General features: G+C 36.8%; 1 protein-coding gene across 5 annotated transcripts in view; it reads left to right on the top strand.

Annotated features, from left to right (window-relative positions):
* Window positions 1-3371, top strand: part of bahd1 (bromo adjacent homology domain containing 1) — a 42879-nt gene extending 39508 nt beyond the window's left edge. For all 5 annotated transcript variants that reach the window (XM_026934039.3, XM_026934038.3, XM_053237714.1 and 2 more), the window contains exon 7: window positions 80-3371. In XM_026934039.3, the coding sequence (XP_026789840.3) occupies window positions 80-266 (187 nt within the window). In that variant the 3' untranslated portion in view covers window positions 267-3371. The remainder of the gene's footprint in view (window positions 1-79) is intronic.
* Window positions 3372-25101: the final 21730 nt, after the last annotated feature.

Raw genomic sequence — 25101 nt, 5'->3', positions numbered from 1 at the left:
CTGTGTCTGTAACTTCAATAGTGAGACAGATGTAATGCCTAGTTGCTCCCTATTTATTTGTGTATCTCGCTTGCCTTAGATTTTGTGCCTTGGTGAAGCGTCGCGAGGAGGGTCGTCCCAAAAGTGCCCCCCTGGTCCCTCCGGCTCGCAACTACACCATTCCAGCTCATCGCAGTGTGCCCGCTGACATCGACCCTGACCTGGTGTTTGTCTGTCGCCATGTTTACGACTTCCGCTATGGCCGCCTTCTGAAGAATCTGCAGTAGCGGTAGTAGTAAAAATGTTTGCTATCGTGGAGCCATACACTGAAAAACAGAGTCCATAAGGTGAAGACACAATCAATATCCTATTCAAAGGAATTCCTGAAAGGCCACAGGACTGTCAAAAGTTAGGCTGCTCTTTCCAGACTCCATACTTGTACAAGCTAAAACATATTTAGTTTGGTGATTTAGCACAACTTGGGACAGATCTGATGGCCAATATGTGATCTGTAACTCCATGAAATTGCTTATATATATTTATTTGGCTTGTCGATAGTTCTATTTTATACTCGCTGGATTTGTGTGTGGAAGAAAAAATATCAAAGTTGTAGGTACATTAGGGGTACCTTAAATTATGAATTAGACTATAAATGTGCCCATATTGGCTGTAGAGTTATTTATTTATAGATATATGGTGGAAATATTTATTTTTAAAGCAATTAAAAATGAGTTCCCTAGTTAAGTAGACAAGACCAAGAGTACTTGCTCTTCCCCAAATCAACTCTTAACCAATCATACACCAATTTGTCATACCATGCAGGACCATAGATGTATTCTGGTGGACCAAATACCCCAGAGTTCCTCATCTAGCAGTTGGCTAATTTTACTCTAGATTGACCAATTAGAGATTTCTTTAATGAACTCTCATCCTACTATAGCTCGTGAGGACTTGCCTTACACCTTAGAAAGTGAGTGTTCCGCCTCCCCTCCTCACATCCTGCCTTCCCAGCAAACCAAAGCTTTCACACGGCGCCGCTACATATGAGCCCCCTCCCTCTGGCCATCATAAGTTTGCACTAATCTATCATTCAGCGAATCAGGAGTTTGATTCAGTCTGAAACTTTCACCTGCTACTGACTTTAAATGGAGGAAAAATACTGTGTATTTGTTGTATGTGTAAATACAGAACAGAGAGAATTAATGTCTCCAATTCTACAAACCGAGGGTGGTTATCTGTTCCATTTCCAAGCGTGTGAATAGAAAAGTATTGCCTTGCACACACACTTCTGCTTTCAATAGGTGCCATTGGTTTTCCCCCAGCGTTACCTTTAGATACGCTTGTTTCATATATGAGATCAGTATGAAAAAAGCTATTTCATATGGTCTTTTTGTGCCTTTAATAGTAATAGGTAGTCTGCTATGAAAAGAATCAACAGGAGGTTTTCATCCTCCCATTCATGGCTCTTTTGCTTCCTTTACCCAGCTTGGTTTGTATCATGCAGCAGTTTGTGCTAAAAAAAAGCCATTCCTTATGAGTCTCATTGCACTATAGTGACCCTCACTCTCTCCTGCTGAGATAGAAAAGAAAAAGGGAAAAAATTGACCTCAAGGTCAATTCAGGAAGAATAGAAAGGCCAGAAAAATACAAGCTGCAACATTTTCCAGGCAGCACTATCACCTGGGTGCATTGGACCACTGAACTGGAATAAGCCCTTCCATTTTTGTGAAGAGGAAAGCATGATGTAAGACTGTCTTTTCTTCTACTGAATCAAGTAACAACAAAAGTTTGACAAAGCGTGATTTCCTGCTGTTAGGAAAAGGCTGCTAAGACTTTTTGAGCTAATTCACTCCACTCCGCGTAGGTGAAACACGTATCTGAAAATCAATGCAGAGTATAAGGCAGCTGGAACTGAGAGTAACAGTTTTCCAAAAAAAAAAAAAAAAAAAACCATGCCTTTTTCCTTCTCATGTAAGGCCTTGATGCGGTGAACAAGCATATACTTGTTATGGTTTCATTCATAACACAAATGTGCTTCAGTGCTAATGTACACCAAGTTTTTCATTAACTATCCATTCCTCTTACTATTAAAAAAAACCTGAGTGTATATCAGTCACACGTGTATTGTTGTGATAGCTAGAAATGTGATTTCTGTACTAGTTTAGTATGCAGATGACACCAGTCAGTGCATAAGATACCCATGTTTGACAGTATTGGCCAAAATGTACAGCATGAAAGAATGCATATCACTTCCTTTCAGTTTTTCATCTACCATTTCTTTGTAGTGAGAAATGCTTTTTTTTTTTTTTTTTTTTTTAATTATTATTTAGAGAAACAGCAATTGGACAATAAAATGTCTTGTTGTAGGTAGCACAACTGACAGATACTGTTGGTTTGGAATATAAGTTTATAGTGCTAGTAGAGATGAAGGGGTCATTGAATGAAGTCTTTGTATAGTGTGTATACAGTCCCCTCAGTCCATACAGCGCTTTCTAAATCTTGGTTCTGGTGTCTTGTTTTCAGCTGCATTACAACCACATTTTCTTGATAGTGTTTATTACAATATTTTACTTTTTACGGTTAGCTAAGAAGGTACTAGTGTTCATTTAAAATTATGAATAAAAAAAAACTTAAAACAGCTTTTCATATCCAAACATGACTGTATGGAGATGAGACTAATAGTTTGCAATGACTGCAGATATAAAAATTGATAAAGAAATATACTCTGTATGCGAACACTAGAGATTAATGATGTATACAAGGTGCGGTTGTACATTCTTTCGACATTTTGCTCACTTGCCCTTCATGTAATGACCACGAGGATTAGCATGTAGTGAACAAAGTCATGACATGGTATTGAGTGTCCATGCAAGAACAATTTGGCTTAAAGTACATCACAGCACTATAATATGTAAAACCGTTAGAAATCAGTCATTTTATATGATCCAGCGTCATTACAGCATACACTGATACACAGGCTTTTCATAGAAAATGAGTAATTTTTTTTTTTCATTACGTTGCAGCATTGTAAACATTATTTAAAAGTCTTACATAGCAAGTACTGAGTATTTTTGCTCTTCCTTCAGCATTGTGAATTGTCATTGCTTTAGTAGAAAGTTCTGGATGAAAAAGTAGAGAGTTGTGTTCCAAAACGGTCCTAGAGGAAGTGGGAGGTTAATTCTAAGATGTACAAAACTCACCAAGCGCTTTGCTCCTTCGGTGATGTGAGTGTGTGGGTGTATGTGTGTATACAGATATATATTTCAATGCAGCATGGAAGTACTGGGCATTCTTGGAAATTAGTCCTAGCACAGCGCATTTGTATTATTTAAGATAAAAAAAAATGTATAAGAGGAAAATATTTAAATGGAATAAATAATATATGAGTTTCACATGCTTGTGTTTTTCATTTCATTCTAATGCAGGAACTTGATTTGGTTAAAACTTCATTTGTGTTTAAATGTATATATTGTATATTAAAAGTGGTGCATGGGTTCCATTGGTTTTCACTGGCACAAATTTAACAATTCAGCACAAATTGGAGCTCTTTAGGGACTTTATTGCTTATGCTAATACTGACTCATGTCATGCTAATGTCATCCATTGTGCTTCATTTTCATAACGATTTCATTAAGTCCGTAACAGATTTGGGTCCAGAGTTAGAGTGATGATTAGTGCTGAGAGCCATTTGTCCACTCTGTGGTGTGTCTTTAGAGCGAATCATTGCCAGCCTGTTGCAGTGGGATTCACATTGATGGTTTATATAATGAACAAAGTCTTTCTCAACAGAATTAATGGCTTGTTCTTTGAAAAAGAAAAAAAAGGCTTCACTGTTTGCACTACTTTCCCAAACCAACAAAGACTTCTTGTTTCCACAGTCAAGAGCTAATTCAAGCATGGGGTCAGATTTTAGAATGCTGCTATTGAACAAACAACAACATTTCTGTTGATATGCTTACTGATTGTTTGCGTTTCACAATCTTATCTTTGCAGACCTTGTGGAAAAAAATGGTGACATTTAGACATGCAAGTAAATGTTACAATCAAAGTGTAAAAATTTCCAAAAGTATAAATGTAGACTGATGCCATTAAGCAAGTAATGTAAGTAATAAGCAAACAGCTGACTATATTTAGGTGGATGGATATATTTTTTTTTAACCTCAGCTGATTTTCTATAGTTACGTTACTAATGAAGTGTTAAGGCTGAAGGAAAAGACCAAACAGACATGCGAGTTGGGGAATCAGGTCTGACTGCAGCTGTTTTACAAAAATTCTCATATTCAATAGATGATAATGTTCTCCTCATTAAGAGTATCGGTAAGTACATCTGACCTGTAATTGTGGTTATAACTACCTCCCTATATCCAAGTGCTGTGCTCTCCTGAGCATTAGTATAATATTAAGTTTAAATAATGAAAAACACAAGCTGCACTGGTGCATAGTTACCACATGGTGTCATGCTGAACCACCACACCACACTGACCAGGACTCGTATACATCAATCTGCCATGAATGAAGCGCTGCTCGCTGACCAGCTTTATGGAAACTTTTATAGGGTCCCTGTTACAGTAGTAATAATACTCATGAATGCTCCAAAATACAAGCTGGTGCCAATAGGGATTGTAGATTTAGTTTAGTCCTGCACTGATGGGGTAAATGGGGTAAATTTGTTAAATTTGTACCTCAGGGTAAAACTGTTTATCAGAAATCTGTGGTATTTAAAATGTGAATCACAGTCCTGGGAGCAACCTTGCAGTAGCTGGCGCTTCTCAATATCAGATCTGTGGCAGACAGATTTTATTGTTGCTCACAGACTTCATTTTATGCTTTTAGCTTAAACCTCATTAAATGAATGAAATGGTGGTACTGTTTTAATTTTAATTAACTAGGCTCCGAAATTAAATTCATTGCTGGTGATTTTAAAGTACACACTGACAGCTCCAAGAGGAAAAGTGCTAATTTTGAACAAAATGTCTACCCTACCATGCAAACCATCTGAATATGTTGACACTCTACTGGATAAATTCAACTCAAAAATGATCAGTGTTACGGATGTGATTGCATCAGTTAAAGTTAAAACCAGGTCATGGAAGTATGGAACCACCGTCTATATACCTATAAAAATAGGCTTTGTGTTTACATTTTGCTAAGTTGTGAAGCTAGACGATCTATTTTCACTAGCATCATTAACAATAACATTAACTAATCCCTCTGTGTTAACTGGACCAGCTGAGAAATGCAATGAATTTGCATCCTTTTTTTAAAATAATAAAACCAATAATATAAGATGTGTCCTTAACTCCTTAACATCACTTCATAGACATGGCCTGGTTTGAATGTCACAGTTTAGTGCTAGGAAATTCAAATAGAAACTGTGAAGCACTTTAAATCTACCTATAGTCTCACCTAACTTTTTAAAACATAATTTTAACAATCATACTGCAAATAGTAAATATCTCACTCATATGGGGCATTTTTCCTAGCTCACTGAAAACTGCAGTTGTGGGGGAAAAAAACAACCTTGGATGCAACTGCTAAATAAGTACAGATCCATTTCAAATTTACCTTTCATCAGAAAAATAATAGAGAAACTAGTAGTCAATCAACTGACCAATTATATATTTTTAATAACTTTTTAAGGATTCTGGCCCAACCATAGCACTGAGACTACTCTTATAAAGATTCTTCATGACATCTGTTTAAATACGCATAATGGTAGAACATCTATTCTACGACTACTGTAATCTCTCTGTGGCCTTTGACGCTATTTATCTTAAAATCCTTACTGGGTGGAGGCTATTTTGTAGATATTGAGAAATGTGAAACCGAGCACAAATCGTAGACAACTGCTATTCCCCAGGGTACGGTTCTTGGGCTTGCGTTTATTAAAATTATACACACTTCCCCTTCCAGATCTTACAAGATTATGGAATATTTTACCACAGATCTCCAGATGATATTCTGATTAATATAGCTCTTTCACCTAATGTCTATGGTGCCATTGACTCATTATGTCATTGCATTAAACATATTAATAACTGGATCTGCCAAAATGTCCTGCAGCTAAAAAAAGATAATACCAAGATCATTTTATTGGGATACAATGAAGAGAGACGTAGACTTGCTCCTTATCTGGACACCAGAGCACTCTGATCAAAGGAACAACCACAAAACCTTGGTGTTTAATCAGTCATATAAAAGCCATTACTAATCACATCAGTCAACATGTTCTCAATCAACACGACCGCACTGATGTTATGAACACGCAGGTCTCAGTGTCATGTCAGACTAATATCTATAATTGTCTAATGGGTAAAAAATTTGTCCATATACAAAATTAAATACGAAGTGGAGATTTTTAATAATCAGAAGCGAAGCTGGCGCTGGATCTCCTTTGAGTAATTATCCATGCCGTAATGGAAATATCAAATAAAAAACATTGAGATTGATACATCTGCTTTGTTTATGCCTGTTTCTTCTTCAGACACAGTCTAATAGTGATAGAAAATTTGTTATTGCTGGAAACAAATGATTTTCTGTTTTTTTTTCTTCTTTCTTCTCTTTATATGACGTTTATTGTATGTATTATACAGTACTGTGTAAAAGTCTTAGGCACATGCAAAGAAATGCTGTAGAGCAAAGATGCCTTCAAAAATAATGAAATTAAATGTTTCTACATTAAATAAAAATACTGTAAAGAGCAGTAAACAGTAATAAATGAAACAAAGTCAATATTTGGTGTGACGATCCTTCGCATTTAAAAAAAAAAATAAAAAAATAGTAGTCTCAGGTACAGTGTGTGCAGTTTTATAAGGAAATGAGCTGTAAATTTTACTGAGCATCTTGCAGAACCAGCCACAGTTCTTCTGGAGACTTTGTTGCACTTGCTTCTTATTTTTGCAGCGAAACCCAGCAGCCTTCATTATGTTTTCTGTCTGAAAAGTGTCTCTTATGTAATATGCTGCTCTCTTTACTGACATACAAACATTTTTCTGTAACATTTAATTTTGTGCTGGAAAACTAATGTTTGGAATCTAAAATGTTTTTTGTACTGAATCAATAATGTAGAAGTCATAAAATAAAAATCTATAACAAAGTTTGTACTAAAAAAAAATAGGGTGCCTAAGACTTTTGCACAGCACTGTACATCACCAACATCTCCAGTTTTTGCAAAACATACAAAAGGTATTTGCACACAGCACCATCTAAATGCCTTTCATACTTTATACTATATTTATATCCTTTAGGGAGACCAGTGCATAGAAATTACCAAGTAATAAGTAAGGAATCTTCCTTAGGAACTGGTAGAAAGGCACTCTCCTTTTACCATACTTAGAAAAGTAGTGTCCTTAAACAACATTTATGGATGTAAAAACCCCTGTTTTAAAAATCATTTTAAGCATAATCATAGTCATAGATGGTGTAGTTGTAGCAAATAGATGATGCAGTGAAGGACGAGGCTTGAGCATCACATTGAATTAATGTACAAACTGATCATATGGTAATCAGTACAAATGTTTTCCCCTGTTATGTGCTTTAAGAGAAAATGGCATTATTATGGCTTTGGAATTACACTTTTATAATATCCCTTAAGGGTATGTGTAGGATGGCTTGGACAGACAGATAGACAAATGCATTTACACTTGTATAAAGTGGCTAAAGTGTGTCTCAGACCACCTCAAGTGTGTTGTGCAATCAGCTTTACAGTACATCTGTTTCAAATGAATCTCAGACGCATTTACACTCCTGTTTTTTACTTGGATAATCTCCATCCGGATATAATCCTAATACTGATGATGCAGGAAACAACCAGGTGTAAACAGCATCTTTAACTGTCTTTTTGCTTATCATTTTAAAGGCACAATTGCTTGTATAAACATCTTTTTATTTGCTTTATGAGTACTTACATATGACTACCTGAGATAATAACGTGTTTCAGTGGAATACTTAGCACGCTTTTCTCAAAATTTTCAGAGGCTCAAAATTTTTAATAGAAGATGTTTCTTCTGGTGTTAATATGCTGTTTGGTCTTCTGAGAGACATTACTGAAGCTGTTCTGTATATATAAAGTTGCATAAAAGTCAAACCTAGAGTTCCAACTGTTACAACAGAGAAGTGTTTGAATTTATATTATGTTGGCTTACCGAGCGCATTCAGTAATCTAAGGGCAGAATGAGTTATGGGGAAAAACACTCTGAGATGACTTCCTTTGCTCTTTCAATGCATTTCCAGACCTGACTGATGGTGCAATTCACATTTTCTTCTATTTCTCATTCATTTTCACAGAAATTGGTGTAATTTCAAGGTTTTAACTGAGCCAAAACTCTACTCTCGAGGCCACAACAGGCATCCTGATTAATCAGATAACTCATGAATATTTATAAAGCTTTTTTCCACTCAATCATCTAAAAGGGATTTAAATGCCATGGTAACAGTTTGAACACACCACAGTGTGCTTGTGGTTGATAAGAAACGCACAGTGTGCTTCTGTTTTTGTTTCTTATTACATTAGAGTTTATGGTCTTTTATTTGATTATTGCTCAGCAAGTAAAACTGAGTCGTTCAAGTCAATAATCCACTGCAGATGATTGGATTTTATCCCGCTTATAAAACCCAGCGAACTTTTCTCTAAAAGTATTTACAAATTTGTTACCTGGCTTTAACCTTCAGTACATTCAGAAAGTATTCTGACCCTCTCAGTTATTCCTCATTTTGTGACATTACAACCTTAATCTAAATAGAGATTTAAAACAGGATCAAACAGTTTTCATAAAGTTTTATAAATGTTGTAACACCTTTGCAAAAAAATTTGGCACACCTGGATTCGGAGGATATTCTCCCATTTCTCTTTGCACAACGTCTCCTGCTCAGTCAGATTGGATGGAGTGCATCACTCTCCCGAAATGGTTCAGTTATTAAATTGATTAAACTGGAATCATGTTTGGAATTCAATCCTCTGAATTGGGTGTGTAAAAGTATGAAAACATCGTGGTGTAATAACTGTATAATCAATATCACTACATCATGTGATTTAATAATGAAGATATTCAGTTGCATGTATCACAATTAGTCTTTAGTAGTTTATCAGAACAGTGTAGAAATACAGTACTGTACAAAAGTCTTCGGCACCTTTTTCTTTTTTAATACCAATTTTGTCTACAATATTGCATCAGTAAGAAAAAAAAAAGCACAAAAATGTTTGTACGTCAGTTAAGAAAGTAATATTACTTAACAGCCCATTTTTCACACACACACACACACACAAACATAACGAAGGCTGTCAGGTTTAACCTGCCAAAACAGAAGTATGTGTGCCAGGTGTAGCCTCCAGAAGAACCGTGGCAGATTCTCCAAGATGCTTAGAAAAACTTACCAGTCAATTTCCTTATAAAACTGTGTGAAGTGTACCTGAGACTACTGATGTATTCTTAGAGGCAAAGTGTTTTCACACCAAATATTGACTTGCAGTTTACTGCTCGTTATAGTAGATTTTGTTTATGTAGAAAATCTTTGCTTCACAGCATTTCTTTACTTGTGCCTAAGACTTTTGCACAGTACTGTACTGCTTTTTTATTTTTACCTGGTATATTTATTCTGTAAAAAGGCAGGTATCTCCTTTTTTATTATTTTTTTCTTTCAAACATATTAGGTTGCACTTAAATTCATGTAGCATGTTGTTAATAAACGTCTTGTGCATACCATTTCCTTATCATGGTAAACTGCCATATTTGATACACCGTCACACCCTTATTTGTATACTTGAATAATTTTAGATGCAAGTTAATTTTTTTTAATCTCTTCCCTCAGTTTCTCTGCAGCTGTTCGAAATGCTGCAGAATGATGACCCATTGGCTGGGTGAGTTTTAGCTAATGCTTGGTGTAACACCTGTGGAGACTGTGGAATGTTCTAGAGACGCTCACTGAATATTCTGACCCTCAACCTGTCTCGTTTAAAATTCCACTTCTCCATAACTGCATTTCAGATTGCTGAACAGCTGGTTTCCTTGAACTGATGAGATTTCATGTAGGACAAAATATACAGTATGACGAAGTCATATCAATTTTGTTTCATCTCTTCAAACCACTTGGTACAAGACAATCATAGCTTCGAAAGCTTTAGATTATTCCTTTTCCACCATAATTTTCATTATGAGATAAATGTATCTACTTCAGTCTTGAAAGATATGAAAGATAATGCTACATTAAATCAAAGATACATCCTGCAATAAACTAAAGATACAGTTCTGGGGGGGAAAAAATGAATGAGTTCAATATTAAAATGTGGAGTGGAGGCAGTTACATAAGCCTAGTGGAGTAATCAAAAGCCTTGTTTCTCATGAATTATGGTAATTAGTTCACACTCTTTCTGAAGTGATTGGACATGGTGTTGGTGGCACAGAGGAAGTGGTGAATGAATAAATTGCTTGGGCTGGTGGGATGAATCTCACGGTCCTTGGCATTAAAATATCTCGGCCTCCAACATAACAAGAATATGACTAATGTTTTTTTTTTTTTGGCCAAACTGACAAATCACAAGTACACTGAGAAAACAGTTAAATGCCATTCTTGGCTTGTTGCTTGTTGCTTGAGGGGAATCAGATTGGCTACATTAAAGCAAATAGAATATATAAGAATATAATGGTTGCAAATGGATTCTGTTTCTAGTTTCCAGTGGGATAAATTCCTTTCTGCCAGGGGCAGTGGTAGCTCAGTGGACTACCGATCAGCAGGTCATGAGTTCAAATCCCAGGACCTCCAAGCTGCCACTGCTGGACCCTTGAGCAAGACCCTTAACCCTCTGCTCAGATGTATAAAAAATGAGATAAATGTAAGTCACTCTAATAAGGGCGTCTGGAGATATTGTAAATGTAGTTATAATGTAGCACTCATACAATTCCAGAGTGATTTCTACAAGCAAATATGACTTTTGATCCCAAACACTTGCTGTATGTTAGAAAAGAAATTTGGATCAAACTAGATAGCTATGCTTGTTGCTAACAAACCACAGGTTAGCCAGACTGCATGAATCTTTTGTTTTTAATTCAGGAAAAAGTCTGCAGCTTGCAGTAACTATCTGGTTGACAAGGTATTAAGCGTACATAAGGTTTAGGTCATAACTTCATTCACAAATATATAAATGACATGAAAATGTAGCTACAAAAGTCTCGTACAGTAACAACGTTTTTTTGGGGGGGTCTGGTTTGGCTTTTTATCATTAATGTTTATATTCATGTGAGAATCATTTCAGTTTCCTACTCACAAGACTTCCAGCTGGAACCATTATAGTTGTACTATGCGGTTACCCCTGGATATTTTTTAAAATTTCTCTATCAGATGTTTTCATAATGGATGCATTGTTTGTGAAATTATTTGCATGATAATTTTTAAAAAATGTTAACAATTATAGTATATAACATTTATATGGCAGCCTACCCCTAGATATCAGGAGTGCCTTATCAGTTACCACTTTAAAATCAAAACTAAAAACGTATCTCGTCACACGTGCCTTTTGAATTTTTCCTTTATATTCCATCTATTTTCTGTACCTCTTAACCTACACAGGGTTGCAGCGGAGCCTGGAGCCTATCCCAGGGAACTCGGGGCTCAAGGCAGGGGACAGCCCATCACAGGGCACAATTACACACACACACACACATTCACACACTACAGACAATTTGGAAATGCCAGTCAGCCTATGTACAATGCATGTCTTTGAAGTGGGGGAGGAAACCGGAGTACCCAGAGGAAACCCCGGAAGCATGGGGAGAACATGTAAACTCCACGCACGCAGGGCAGAGGCAGGATTCAAACCACCAACACTGGAGGTACGAGGCAACAGTGCAAACCACTAAGCCACTATTTATTAATTATTGTGCCCTGTCTGTATTTTTAATCTCAATTTTATTCTTATGTACAGCTTATCTTTGGGCATCTATTGTTTTTTTTATGTAACTGTATTGATGCTTTATAAATAAAACTTTCTTACTTAATTAATTACTTACTTATACTACAATACTGTACAAAAGATTTGAAAAACCTCCATCTATGCTGCAACCTTAATTCTTTACTCCAAATTCTATCTTGTAACCATTTCACAGAAAAAAAAAAAAAAAAAAACAACTACAACAGCGCTATAAAGAGCAGAAAACTCTAAAGAAATTTTTTCCTGGTGTTAAATCATATATACAGTGTATATACAGTGTATATATGATTTAGTATAATTTGCAGTTGTCTTTTTAAGGTAAGCCTTCAGGTAAAGATACATCACTTTCAGTGTTTATATTGTTTATTTTGGCATATAGTAAATTAAATTGATTTCAAACTTTTTTTTTCAGACTTCATTTTTTTTCTTGTGCAAGCCAGAATGGAAAATTACACAGTACTGAAGAATAGGCCTTGGTCTATTCATGTGGAACGTGAAAGCAATTCACACCCAAGAATCGATCTGCCTTGAAAGTGGCCTTTGTCTAAAGGTCATCATATCTATATAATGCATTTGTGTCACAAACACTGCTTTCATCCCAGAAAGAACAATATGTTCAGAAGAGTCTCGTTCTGCTGTTTTAACAACCGTTGTATAAATCATACCTCTCTTCTCCAGTTTGAATCCTACATCTGTGTTTCATCCCTAGCCTTTTTGTTAGGAGTTACTTTAAGTGTTATGCAACGTGTGGTGCTAACATATCTATCAATCCCACACGGCACTGAAGCACTGAAGAGTGACACTGATGAGCTCATCTGCCAACCGAACCTTCATGAGACCATATCACAAGCAGGATTATGGATCAGAACCTGGTAGAACTTCTTTTGGCCAAAAGAAGTGACATTGCTTTGAAAACGCTAAGATTCTGTAATACAATTCTTGAGTAAAAAATATTGCCAAAAATAATAATATCAAGCATATTTTATTATTTTTTATTTTGCCACCTCAGTCCTGAGCTTGAGTTACTGTCTGTGTGGAGTTCTTCTGCATGTTCTTCCTGTGTTTGCATGGGTGTTCTCCAGGTTCTCCAGTTTCCTCCTACTGTCTAAAAGCATGCATGTAGGCAGACTGTGCTATGCTAACGTGCCCATAGGTATGAATAAGCATGTCAGTATGTGTGTGCATGGTACCCTGCGATGGACTGGTGTCCCATGGACAAGGTGAATTCTCCCACCTTGTGCCCAGTGTTCCCAGGATTGCCTTTGGATCCACCATGACCTTGACCAGCATAAAGCGATTACAGAAGGTGAACGATTGGATAGTTTATTTTTATGTAGAATAGAAAAATTATTTAGTCTATAGAAAAATAACAGGCCAACAGCTTTCTAAATGGAGTGTAGCAGTGTAATTAGGGGGAATGGCCCACTGAGACATGCCCACAGTGACAGACCTCACTATGAGAGTTTGGGAGAATGCTGGTGAAATTCAGCAAAATTAGAAATTTTGGATTATATCTTCCAAAACGTGTTGAGTGACTAATGTAAAAGCAAGCCTTCTACGCTTGACAGGTGACTCATTACAGTAGCAGCATTACAGAGTCAAGTGTTAATCATAGCGCACGCTGCTTTTGCCGGGGATCAGCGCTCAGTGTGATTATGGTGAACTGTGAATTAGGTTAGTGAAATGCATGTGCTATTACAGGCTGTGTGTGCAACCAGAGAGAATGCCAATATGGCATTATCAATTCGCTCCTCTGTGTGCTCAAATAGAGACGTGTCTCAGGAGAATGAATGTGTAGAAGTACGAATATGAGAGGAATCTGTTTTCTGAGAATAAACATACATTGAACTAAATTATATTGCAATGATATGGGTCACCCATGGATGCTAATCGGTTCTGTATTAACACTGTGGTAATTGTACCCAGATAGCAAAAAAAAAAAATTGCATACACAATATGGTTGAGTTTAGGCATGCTTGAACAACATTTTGGGCCAAAAGTGGCCTTCACTGTACGCTCTGCTCTATATCATCCCTGGGATATTAACTTATCATAGTTGAGTTATGTCTATGTTCTGGCAGCCAGACATGAATGAGTTCATTGCTATTTATTGCTGTCATGGCAGTATGTGGATGAGATGAAATGTTGAAATGTTGGCCAGCATTGGGACATTATTCATTTGCTATCAGGGAAAGGAATGGACCCTGTTTTTTCTTTTTTAAATCAATAATTTGAAATGCAGGCATTAGCTCCACACATTCCACGCAGAGCAGTGAAGTAGGTGAAGTAGGCATACTTCGCTGTGACTCACTTCGGAAAGTGAATCTTTAATCAGACATCAACCACAAAAAACAACTGTCAAAAAAACAAAGCAGGACTGTTATGCACCAATTTCTTTGAAGGCGACACACTAGGGATGTGTGTCTGAATACGAATACATTATGCAAATAAACAGATAATGTGTTCTAAACAGATACAAATAGGAGGCACACTATTGTTTTTTTTTGTTTTTTTTGTTTTTTTAGAAAGCTTACCAGACTTAGGCTACTAGTTTGTTTAACTTTTGGGAAACACAACTAACTAAATTTGTTAGAAAAAAAAAAAAAAAAATTGAGATCAATTAGGTACTTGAGTGATGAAGCTGAGATTGAGGACAGTGCAGGCATTTTAACCTCCAGGTTTTTCCTCCCCAGTGTTTCCAAGTATATTTTGGTAAAGTTCATATTTATTTGCAATGCATGAAATCATGGAGGTGTAGGACAAGTTAATGTTCACATCAAATATCAGAATGGGAAAAGTGTGATCTCAGTAACTTTACATTTTACTGGACAGCTGCCTGGTCTTTTTCCTTCAACTGCCTAGTTTTGGTGAACCTCTGCACACTGTTCTTATCAACTCTTGCTGAAAATGCATACTCAAAACAGATCAACCAAAAGAACAAATTAAACATGTGTGTGACATTTTTCTCAAACTGGCAGAACGAATGACAGAATGACAAAGCATGAGAGTGATAAGCATTGCAAATGTACACTAGCATTAGCTAGTCATTTACAACACATGGGCACTAATGATGCATCCCAAGGCAGACAGATGCTGTCTAAAGCCCAGTACTGGAAAGAGGCACTGAAGCATGCTGGGTTTAACCTTATGCAGAGGCAATGAAATTTTTGGGTGTCCACATAAAGGCAATTAGTTAGTCATTATAGAATTAATCGTGTATTTTGATTTTTGATAGAACATATGAATATGCATATGGAAAGGATTCCTGTTTGGTCCTGACTATTTATAAGAAATTCATTGATGTAGAGGATCAGGAAACCAAAAAAATGATCTGAACTACAGCCTGCAACGTATCGGTTATTTACCCCTGACTTGTGTCATCAGGTCAAAGTTTACTTGCTTTTTCTGATTTGTGAGAGAACTGGAACATTGTACTGGCCTCAATCCTGTACTAAACACATAGGCTCTAGTCTGACATTACTGTACTGAAAATGTTCAGCGCTTCTGACTTTGAGATCAATAATTGCCATGAACAGTTTTACGTCAATGCATCGAATATATCAAGAACATTAAATTGGCTGTAAGCACTCTATATCCCTATTCAGACAGGATTAAATTTACATAACCTGGAGTATTTCCATCATTTGCACATGCTCTTCTATTATCTTTTTTTTTTTTTTTTTGGATCGGTCATGTCTGCATTTTTCTGCCTTTCCCCTAAGAAAATTACAGACCAGTCTTCTGATAATTTTAGTTCAATATGGATAGACACATCAGTAATTTTGCAAGCAGATGTTGCCCTTTTTGCATTGGAAAAAAAAGGTTTTGATTGCTGCTGCTCATTGTAGTGACCTAGCAATTCATAAAAAGATGAATGCTTTGGAGGACTCTCTCAACAGTTTACTTGGTATGGGTCATGTAACTTCATATTCATCTATGCCACAATATCATGCAATGTTTAGTTTCTGGAATAACAACAAAAAGAATGACCAGCTGTATCAAGTTCCTTAACCATATAACCTAAGATGCTGCCTGACAGAAACTCTTCCCTCCTGCACTAATTTAATTATCATTTGGATGCAGGAGTGAAATACTAAACATGAAATGAATACTATGCTGATCAGGCTTATGATGCCAAGAATCATTTTGTCCATCTCCTGCACAGTGCATTCACTAAATTTGGTGAGTGCAAATGCAACCTTCAACAGCTGTACAGAGGCAAGCCAGCTTCTTCTTTTATGGCAAACACTTTACACACTTTGCTCTTTGTCCACCGCTCACCGATTGAATAAGATATTCAAAAGCAGTGCCATTAGTCTGACTCAACCCTCTCAACCGCTAGATGGTCATGCCAAGAAGTACTTAGTGATAATCTTTGTGAAATGATAGATGATGAGCATTTTGAGATGATGGCATTAGACAATGATGACAAGGAGGACACTCAGCGCAAAGCAGCCAGACTTTGTTTCAAACTTTAAAAACTTTAATAAATTTGGAGCTACAAACAGCATCCTACAGAACAGGCCCATGGATCGATCAGTTTCTGAATCACTGCAATTCCATGAAGCGTCATTGCGAAGACAGTCTTCAGAGTTGGAAGCACCTGCCCTTGCTTTTTCTGGAATGAGATATGTTCACAAAAGGAAAAAAGGCTGATGCTGAGTTTTTAGAAAGTTGTGCTCACAGAGCGACACATACAAATTTGAGATATACACTGTTATTACTGACGGCTTACTCTTGGGTCTGAACAGATGCCTGGGTGCACACAGAGCCGTAAATGGGCTCTTTCATGTGCTTTGTTATAGACCGTAATGATACACTAGATATCAACAAACAAGCAGATGGGCTCTTAGCTTAATATCCATAGGATCTAAACAAGTTCTTCACAGATGAGCTGCTTCAGTTCGGGGCCTTTGTCAGAGAGGAGAAAGAAAAGACCCTGTAAATCTTTTTTTTTTCAAGCTACAGATTACAGACAGCCAGTGACATCCCAATTTCACAATGCCTTTGTTGCAAAAAAGGCTTTTTCTGAAATCATCTGTGTCAAACGGCAAGGAGAAATGAGAAAAGACGTTTTTCCCTATACAAAACAGATAGAGGAGCTGACAACAACCATGGGTCAGAAATGTTTTTCAGCACTGTGTCTAAAAGGCAATTTATTCTGAGCTAGTCAGGAAATTAAAGTTTAAATATCTGATAAACACCTTTGCAAAAGCAAAAATTATAGAAGAAAAATGTATGAATGGTGAGTATAAACAATTTTACTATCATATGGTGTAGTGTTATATACAGAATGTGGAAGTTATTAACTGTTAATCAATGTAGACTTAAATTTCAAGGAAATGTTAAATGTTTAATTAGCTGGCTCTAACTATGCTTTTAAATGGTGTTGATAGTTTATTTATTTATTATTATTATTAATTTTTTTATTGGTTAAATGTGGTTCTCCAGCCTTATGTTAAGGGACCATCTGGGCAGGACGCAGACATGACCTATTGTTTGTGATGGTATATAACAGGGTGGGAGCTGTTGACACAGATGTACAAACATAACTAGTTTCATAATTTCATCTGTTATCTCATTAATGCATCGATGGTCCCCTCGTTCATATGTATGTCTCAGAGCGGTATCTGGTGAATTCCTAGTCCTGTAGGACTGATTGTTTTAAGCATATGTGGACTCCCTCCCAGGCTGATATGAAAATCACTCGTCTACTGCCAGTGCATCAGTTGGTATGGCAGTTCAGGGGAATAGTGGTGGTTGATAGCCTAGTACACATTAAAAGGGTATGAGCTGCATGGTGTACTGTCAAAGGGAATTCTGGGCATATTCAGCCCATGGGAGAAAGCATGCTCATGCTTCAGGTCATTTGTGAAGTTCTTGGAAATCTTGGAAATCTATTTCTTGATTAGCCTGCCATTTTACTTACCCATTAGCTTGAGGGTGATAACCTGACCCGAGACTGAATGAGACTCCCCGCTTCTCCATGAATGATTGCCATACTTGTGATGTGAATTGGGGTCCTTTATCAGAAACAAGCTATGCAGAAATTTTCCTGTTCCAAAATACCAGGCCACATTCTGAAATAGCATACTACCCATCTCAAATTCTGTGAGTAGAGCTGGGAGAAAAAATCTTAAAGTAAATCTATCTATAACCACAAAAATGGTTGCCACCAAAACGGCACTGAGGAATAGAAAGTGGGAGTAGCTTGCCTGTGGGTTTATGGCTTGACTTGGGCACAGATTCCATGAACATGATTTGATGAACTTCAGAATGTCCTTTAAAATTGAAATCCAACCAGTACTTTGCACTGAGGAGGTGATGGGTCTTTGTTATCCTGGGGTTTCCAGTGACTAGGGAAGTCTGAGTCCATGTAACGAGGGCATATCTGTAGGCAGGGGGATCTTAAGTCTTCTCAGAGGGGCACAAAGTTGACACTGGTTGGTTACTTAGAGATCTGTTCATCAATGTCCCTGTTAAGGCTAGCTGTGTAGGAGGATTCAGGGATTATGATGTTTATTGGTTCTGGGTCATGAACTTGAAAAGGGAGAACAATATTGCCTATCTGGCTTGGTGAGGCATGAGGTGTTTTGCTGATTAAATGTTTTATGATCAGTAAATACACTGAATGGATGTCTAGCCCCCTCTAACTAATGGCGCTGCTCTTCTAATGCCAGCTTGATGGCCAACAATGTTTGGCTGACAGTGCCATAGTACCTCTCTGTCTGCATATATTTTAGAATAAAATGCAGTGGGGTGCATCTTGACTAGGAAGCCTTGACATGGAAAAGTCCCTACCCTTTCCTCTGTGGCACCTGCTTTGCCTATATAGGATGGGTTTGAGTTAGGATATTTTAGAATTGGGGCAGTAATGGGATTTTTTTCAGCATGGCAAAGGCTTGGTTGGCCTGAGGGTTTTAAACTTATTTCCTTAAATCGACATTTTAGTAGTGATGTAATGGGCACAGCTATGGAACAAAACTTCTGAATAAAATACCTGTATAAATTGGTGAACCCTAAAAAGCATCGCAGATCCTTTATATTCTGAGGTGTTGGCCACTCTATGACAGTACAGACTTTTACAGCATCCATGACAATCCCATCTCTACTGATCCTAAGAAGGACACTCTTTCTCCTTTGATGAACAACTTATTAGCTTGCAATCCTTGCTTTACATATTGTATGTGGTTCTGTAGAGAGTTGGAATATATGTGGATGTCATCTACATTTGCTATAACAAATGGATGGCCTGATCCTTGTTACAGTGCTCTGGTGATGTAGTCTTCCATAGTTTTGCTTTCAGAGTGGGACAAGGGATAAACCTGTGACATTGGAGGGGTGGTATCAGAGAACAATTTAATGGCACAGTGATAAGGTCTGTGAGGAGCAGAGCACATGCTTTGGCCTTACTGAATACCTCCCAAAACCCCTCATAACAGGCTTTGATGTTAACTGACACCTCCATTTCGAGGCTTTCAACAGATGTTGAAATGGTTATAACACGGTGTGAAATGCATGTGTTGTGGCCAGACCAGGCTGTGGTTTCTTGTCCAGACCGGGAGATTCTTGGATTGTGTGTTTGTAGCCATGGCAACCCTAGTACAATGGGGATGATGGAAGTTTCTGTGATGAGGAGGGAGGCCACTTCACTATGCATGGTCCTTTTATCTATGCAGAGGGTCCTTATTTGCTGAGTGATGACTCCCTCGCTGACCAGTTTACCACCCAGTGCTTCAACACAGAACACAGATCCATTTTTCAAGGGTTGCATGGGAATGTTGAGCTGATGAGCATTATTGGAGTCTATGAAGTATTCAACCACTCCCATGTCAATGAATGCTGAAAGGGAGAATGTAGTGAATGAATAGCAGAGTACAACCAGTATTCTCTCCTTTGACATTGTCTTTTAAAATTAAAAAAGGAATCTGTTCCATTCCAGGTCTGAGAAATCTTTTTTAAAGACTACTGTCATATACTACACATACCAGATATGATGCAAATTGTGAACAAACATGATTGTTTTGTGACCAAAAATATGCATGTTTCCACATACCAATTGCTGTAGAACATAGTAGGCTCCTCCACTTTCACGTCATCTTTCCATTCTTTTAATTTCATTGGTATAAGACATGAATTGCTTGCCATGAGAGACTTCTTCACAGAAGACAAAGTTAATTAGATGTGAATCATGAAATTTTGGCTGGGATGCAGGTGGTGGCAATTCGAGTAGGGAAACTGGGAATGCTGCATCTCAAACTGTTTCACCATTCATTGGTCGATTTCATCAGTCCTTGGCCTGGGTTTTAGTGAAAACACGAGAAAGTAGTTCAGCTAATTGGGATTTACCTTTAGAAGAGCAAAAATTGATTGTTTGTGAACGTTGTCCACAGTCCAAGAAGGTGACAATGTAACCTTGGTTCTGCAACTAAGTGGAGGACCATCAGGACAACTTGGCCACTTTGGTTGGCAAGAATGGCCAGAGGATGGCATGATTTTGTGAGGAGATTTTATAGGTTTTCAAAGGTCAACATCACAGTCACAAGTTAAAGTCACAGCATGGAAACAAACACATGAAAAAACCCCACTAGTTCTGAAGGAAACTGCCATGGTGGTCCTTCACATAGTCATGGAAACTTGAAAGTTACTAAATATGTAACCTTACAGTTTGCTAAGTCAAGGTTGTTTACACTTTTATCAACTTAGCCATATCCACACAATCTTTATACATACACTCACCATCCACTTTATTAGGAACACCTGCACATTCATGCAGTTATCTAATCAGCCAATCATGTGGCAGCAGCACAATGCAAAAATTCATGCAGATACAGGTCAAGAGCTTCAGTTAATGTTCACATCAAACATCAGAATGAAGAAAAGGTGTGATCTCTGACTTTAATTGTGGCATGGATGTTGCTACCAGATGGGCTGGTTTGAGTATTTCATAAACTGCTCATCTCTTGGGATTTTCACACACAATGGTCTGTAGAGTTTATACAGAATGGTACAAAAAAACAAAAAAACATTGCTTTTTTTTTTTTTAACAAGAAACACAATCTGTAATTACATGGTAACTTTAACTTGAATGTGAACGTGCTGTAAATTGCTTAATTGTTTCTTTGCAAGACGTCACAGAGGCATAAACGGTTTGCATATTCTCGATTTAAATCCTACATTTGCATATACTGTACAGTATATTTATAACATCTAAATGTAGTATTTACTTTTACACTCATCATTTACATATAACATGTACATACACAGTATACATAATTGAGCATTAAGTAGTAGGCAGTTATTTTTTTTTGTTTTTTGTTTTAACTAATGAGTAGAAATTGGACACATGATCTGTGTTTGAACAAGCAAGACAAAATGTCTATTATTAATGAATCATGTTAGTAGGTAATATTTAATATATGGTACCATGAAGATTTACAAGATCTACCTTGTTTACTGGGTTATTTCTGTGACTCTTCTACACTAAGCTTGATCACTTTGATCAAGTCATGGTATTGCCTGGAACAATGCTATAACTGAGCATAATGAGAGTATGTTTTTTAATAGAAGAGACAGAATTAAATACAATTAATTGTTTTTTTCCATTGTTCCATTGGTCATCTTTTTTTTTTTTTTTACTACTTTGTTTCTTTCCACATGAAATACAGGACACAGAGTTTACTTTGGAAATCACAGTAACTTGAACTTATTCAGACAAATGTTGAGGCTAATCAAGTCATGCCATACTGGACATTTTGAAAATTGGGAATAAGTGAAGTGAGCATAGGAGCAAAACAAGTCCAAAGTGTTACATCTCCAATGGCAGTTAATATTTAAATAATACATTTATGGTTTATGGTTTATTTATGTTTATACCTGAGAAATATACCATGATAGTCCTAAAGTTGGTTATTTAAAGAAAATACTTGACTTGATTTAGATAATCACAACATACTGGTCCTTGGCCCAGTCCTTGTATATAGGCAAGAAAATTGTACACGTTGTAAGGTTTTCAGTTTGAGAGGAGGGGTATTATCATGTGAAGCACGAACTCCATGCGTGTTCTGAAGTGGCTATGCACACAGGAAGCTGGGGGTGGAAAGAAAGACAGCACTTATTCTGGGCTATAATAAATGCCCTTTAGCTGGCTCGTGTCTATCTCTGCTCAAAGCTCTACTTTCAGATCCCAATTTACTTTTCAACCTTTTATCCCAGTGCAGACAGAAACTGCAAAAGCCAACACGGTCTCCTCCATTTCCTTCTAATTACTGAGAAATTAGTATTTTTCCCCTTTGCTCCCACTTTCTGCAACACTTTCAAAGATAGATAATAATTGGGTTCAAAATAAACATTCACCTACCACTCAGGGAAAGCTTTTACTCAATACTAATAGTCATCAAATGTCAATCAGTGCACATTTCTCGTTTTGGAATGAGACAGAATATTTTAGTTATAATACCAAGCCACAGATTTCAGAACCACCTGGTGGAAGTAGAAAATGAAGAACCATACTGAAAACTAAATGTATTTGCAGTGTATATAACCCATTCAGTTCAGTATGGGGTGTAAATATATTGGGAAAAGGCATAATGTTCCAGAATCAATAACCTTGATTTCATGTAAATAAAATCGCTTTGCAAATTCTTAATTGTGCCTTTAAGGTTTACGAGCTTATTACTATCATTTATTCAGTTATACTGAATAAGACTTAAAAATACTTTAAAAGTTTTCCTATCCTGATACATTATTTATTAGCTTGACCATAACTTACTGTATAATATATGTGCACATCACTGATATTTTGCTTTGTTCTAGTTTGAGAGTGACATAGGTGATGTAGCATGCTTGAAGCTTATTTCATGTTCAGGAAGGAACAGTCTGCTGCAGATTCCCTCACGCAAAAATACTCTATATTAGTTAGTCTGGACCTAATGTAAAAAAAAAAAAACACAGACCATTTATTTATAAAGCTATCATTCCACTTTAGCTACACAAAGCATAGGCTACAGTAATTGGCTCTGTCTATTGCCTAAATTATTTGTTCTAGGTTATGTTTTTCAAGGACCGCGGTAATGAGACGAGAGGGCTCTTAGACCATGCCTGGGGACTTAGAACTTTAGAGATTTAATGCATCTTCTATCAAATACTCCCTTCAAGGCCCTGGGTAAACTTGAAGTAGAAGAAAAACAAACAAATAATGTGTATTACTTACCCAGGAGGTAAAGAAATGGAAATGTACGGTGCTAAAGCCTTAAAGCCTTAAAATAGTAAAGCAAAACTAAAATGTACATGATCAAGAACATTGTAATGGAATAAATCACTGAATGTCATGAATATGTTATGAGACTCCTCGGTGATTGCATTACTTCCCTCTGTAATTTTGAAAATATCTTTCACCTGTGAAAATTTAAACGTGTGTGAATTTCTAAGGGGTTAGGATTTTGCATCTTATATTTCACACTGTGAATATGGTTGAACATTATGCATAATATATAATGAAACAGTGCATGATATTGTCCTGTTAAATCTTTGCAAGCATCAATACAGAAGTATTATTTATGGTGCCCTTTGTATGAGCTGTTGTCAATTCATTTATTTTATTAAGCTTTCAGCAAAGTGGTTTAAAGAGATCAACATTAAAAATTAAATACCAGCAATAAATAGAGTTTATAATTAAATACACAATAAGTATTTTGTCAGTGGCTCAATGTTATTTTGTAATAAATTCATGATGATTAGTGTACTGAGGTGAATGTATTATGTCAAAGTTATTTCCATTTATTTTGATTTAAAAATAACCACACAGCATCCTTTATATATACTTTCTCTATTCTAGGGGTTCAAAGGATTTTGGACCTTGGCTGTAATGCAGAAAGTTTTCAGTTCCTGCTTATTTTAAGGACTTTTAGCCATAGCCTTGTCTTAACAAATGGAGTTATTGACTCAGCAAGTCAATAACATTACTTTCTCCCTCCAGAGTTGTTCTAGCATTGTGTCTAAGACCATTATCCCACTGCAAAATAATGAGATCTGAGGCATGTGGTTGGACCTGTGTGGTCAAAATGCTTATGTACACTTTAGAAATCATCCTTCTGCTCTCGTCAATAGTCACATTATCAATCACGGCAAGTGAGTTAGTTCCTTTCCTCTTGTTCGGATTAATCTTCTCATCTGCACATGAAATTAGGTTTCAGCTCCAAGCAATTTTGTTACAAATATAAACTGCAGTGTTCTCATGTTTACAGGATCAGCTTACCAGGATTTCAGTTTGGAGATGTTATAAGTGAAGTACAATTTATACCTCTAAATAGACCATATAAATCAAAGGAACAGCACGTTTGAAAAATTTGAAGCTGACAGATTTCATGTCATTTGATAGCTATTTGAGAGTGCCTTGTTCGAAGATCTCATTGTGGCTTTCATGACCAGAATCATGACTAATTGTAACATTACTCATCCTCTTTCCTGTCTTGATGTCTTAAAAAAAGATGAGTCATTCCCACACTTTTGTATTCACACTTTCAAGGTGTAGGTTTTATGTTGTTCTGTACAGCTCCCATAATGAAAAGTGTACATATAAATATTTTTGCAATGTATGAAAATGTCCAAATATTTTAAATACATTTTAAATGGATTTTATGTTCATATCATATCTTATATGTGAAATATACTTCAAATACATTGTATTTTTTTTTTGTTCGATCCTGAACTTGGGTTACTATCTGTGAAGTTTCGCATGTTCACTCTGTGTGTCTGTGGGTTTCCTCCCACCTGGCCAAAATAGGCATGTAGGTGTATTGGCTATATTGGCCCTAGGTGTGAATGAGTGTGTGCATGGACAGCCCCTTAGTGCAGGAGGTAAAGTTGGTGCCTCACAGGTCTGGGTTTCGATCTTGAGCTCTGTTTACTGTCTGTTTGGGGTTTTGCATTTTCTCCTCATGCCTGTGTGGGCTTCCTCCTATAGTACTTCAGTTTCCACTCACCTCCCACTTTCACACATTACCAACATATATTTTGAAATACATTTTGTATTTATTTTCTTCTAACTTTTTTTTAACTTGTTCAATGATCATTTACTCAGGTACAGAACATAATGCAGCAATATTCACTGCCCTTTTGGATTTGTCTATCCTTGTTGTCAAACAATGTTGCTCCTAGGTATTTACAATTCTCCTCGTGATTATTTTTGGTCTGTTTAC

Source organism: Pangasianodon hypophthalmus, chromosome 10, assembly GCF_027358585.1.
Source record: "Pangasianodon hypophthalmus isolate fPanHyp1 chromosome 10, fPanHyp1.pri, whole genome shotgun sequence".
In the NCBI taxonomy this organism is placed as follows: Eukaryota; Metazoa; Chordata; class Actinopteri; order Siluriformes; family Pangasiidae; genus Pangasianodon; species Pangasianodon hypophthalmus.
The sequence above is the reverse complement of the archived record's forward strand: the minus strand, read 5'-3'. Positions and strand labels throughout refer to the sequence as shown.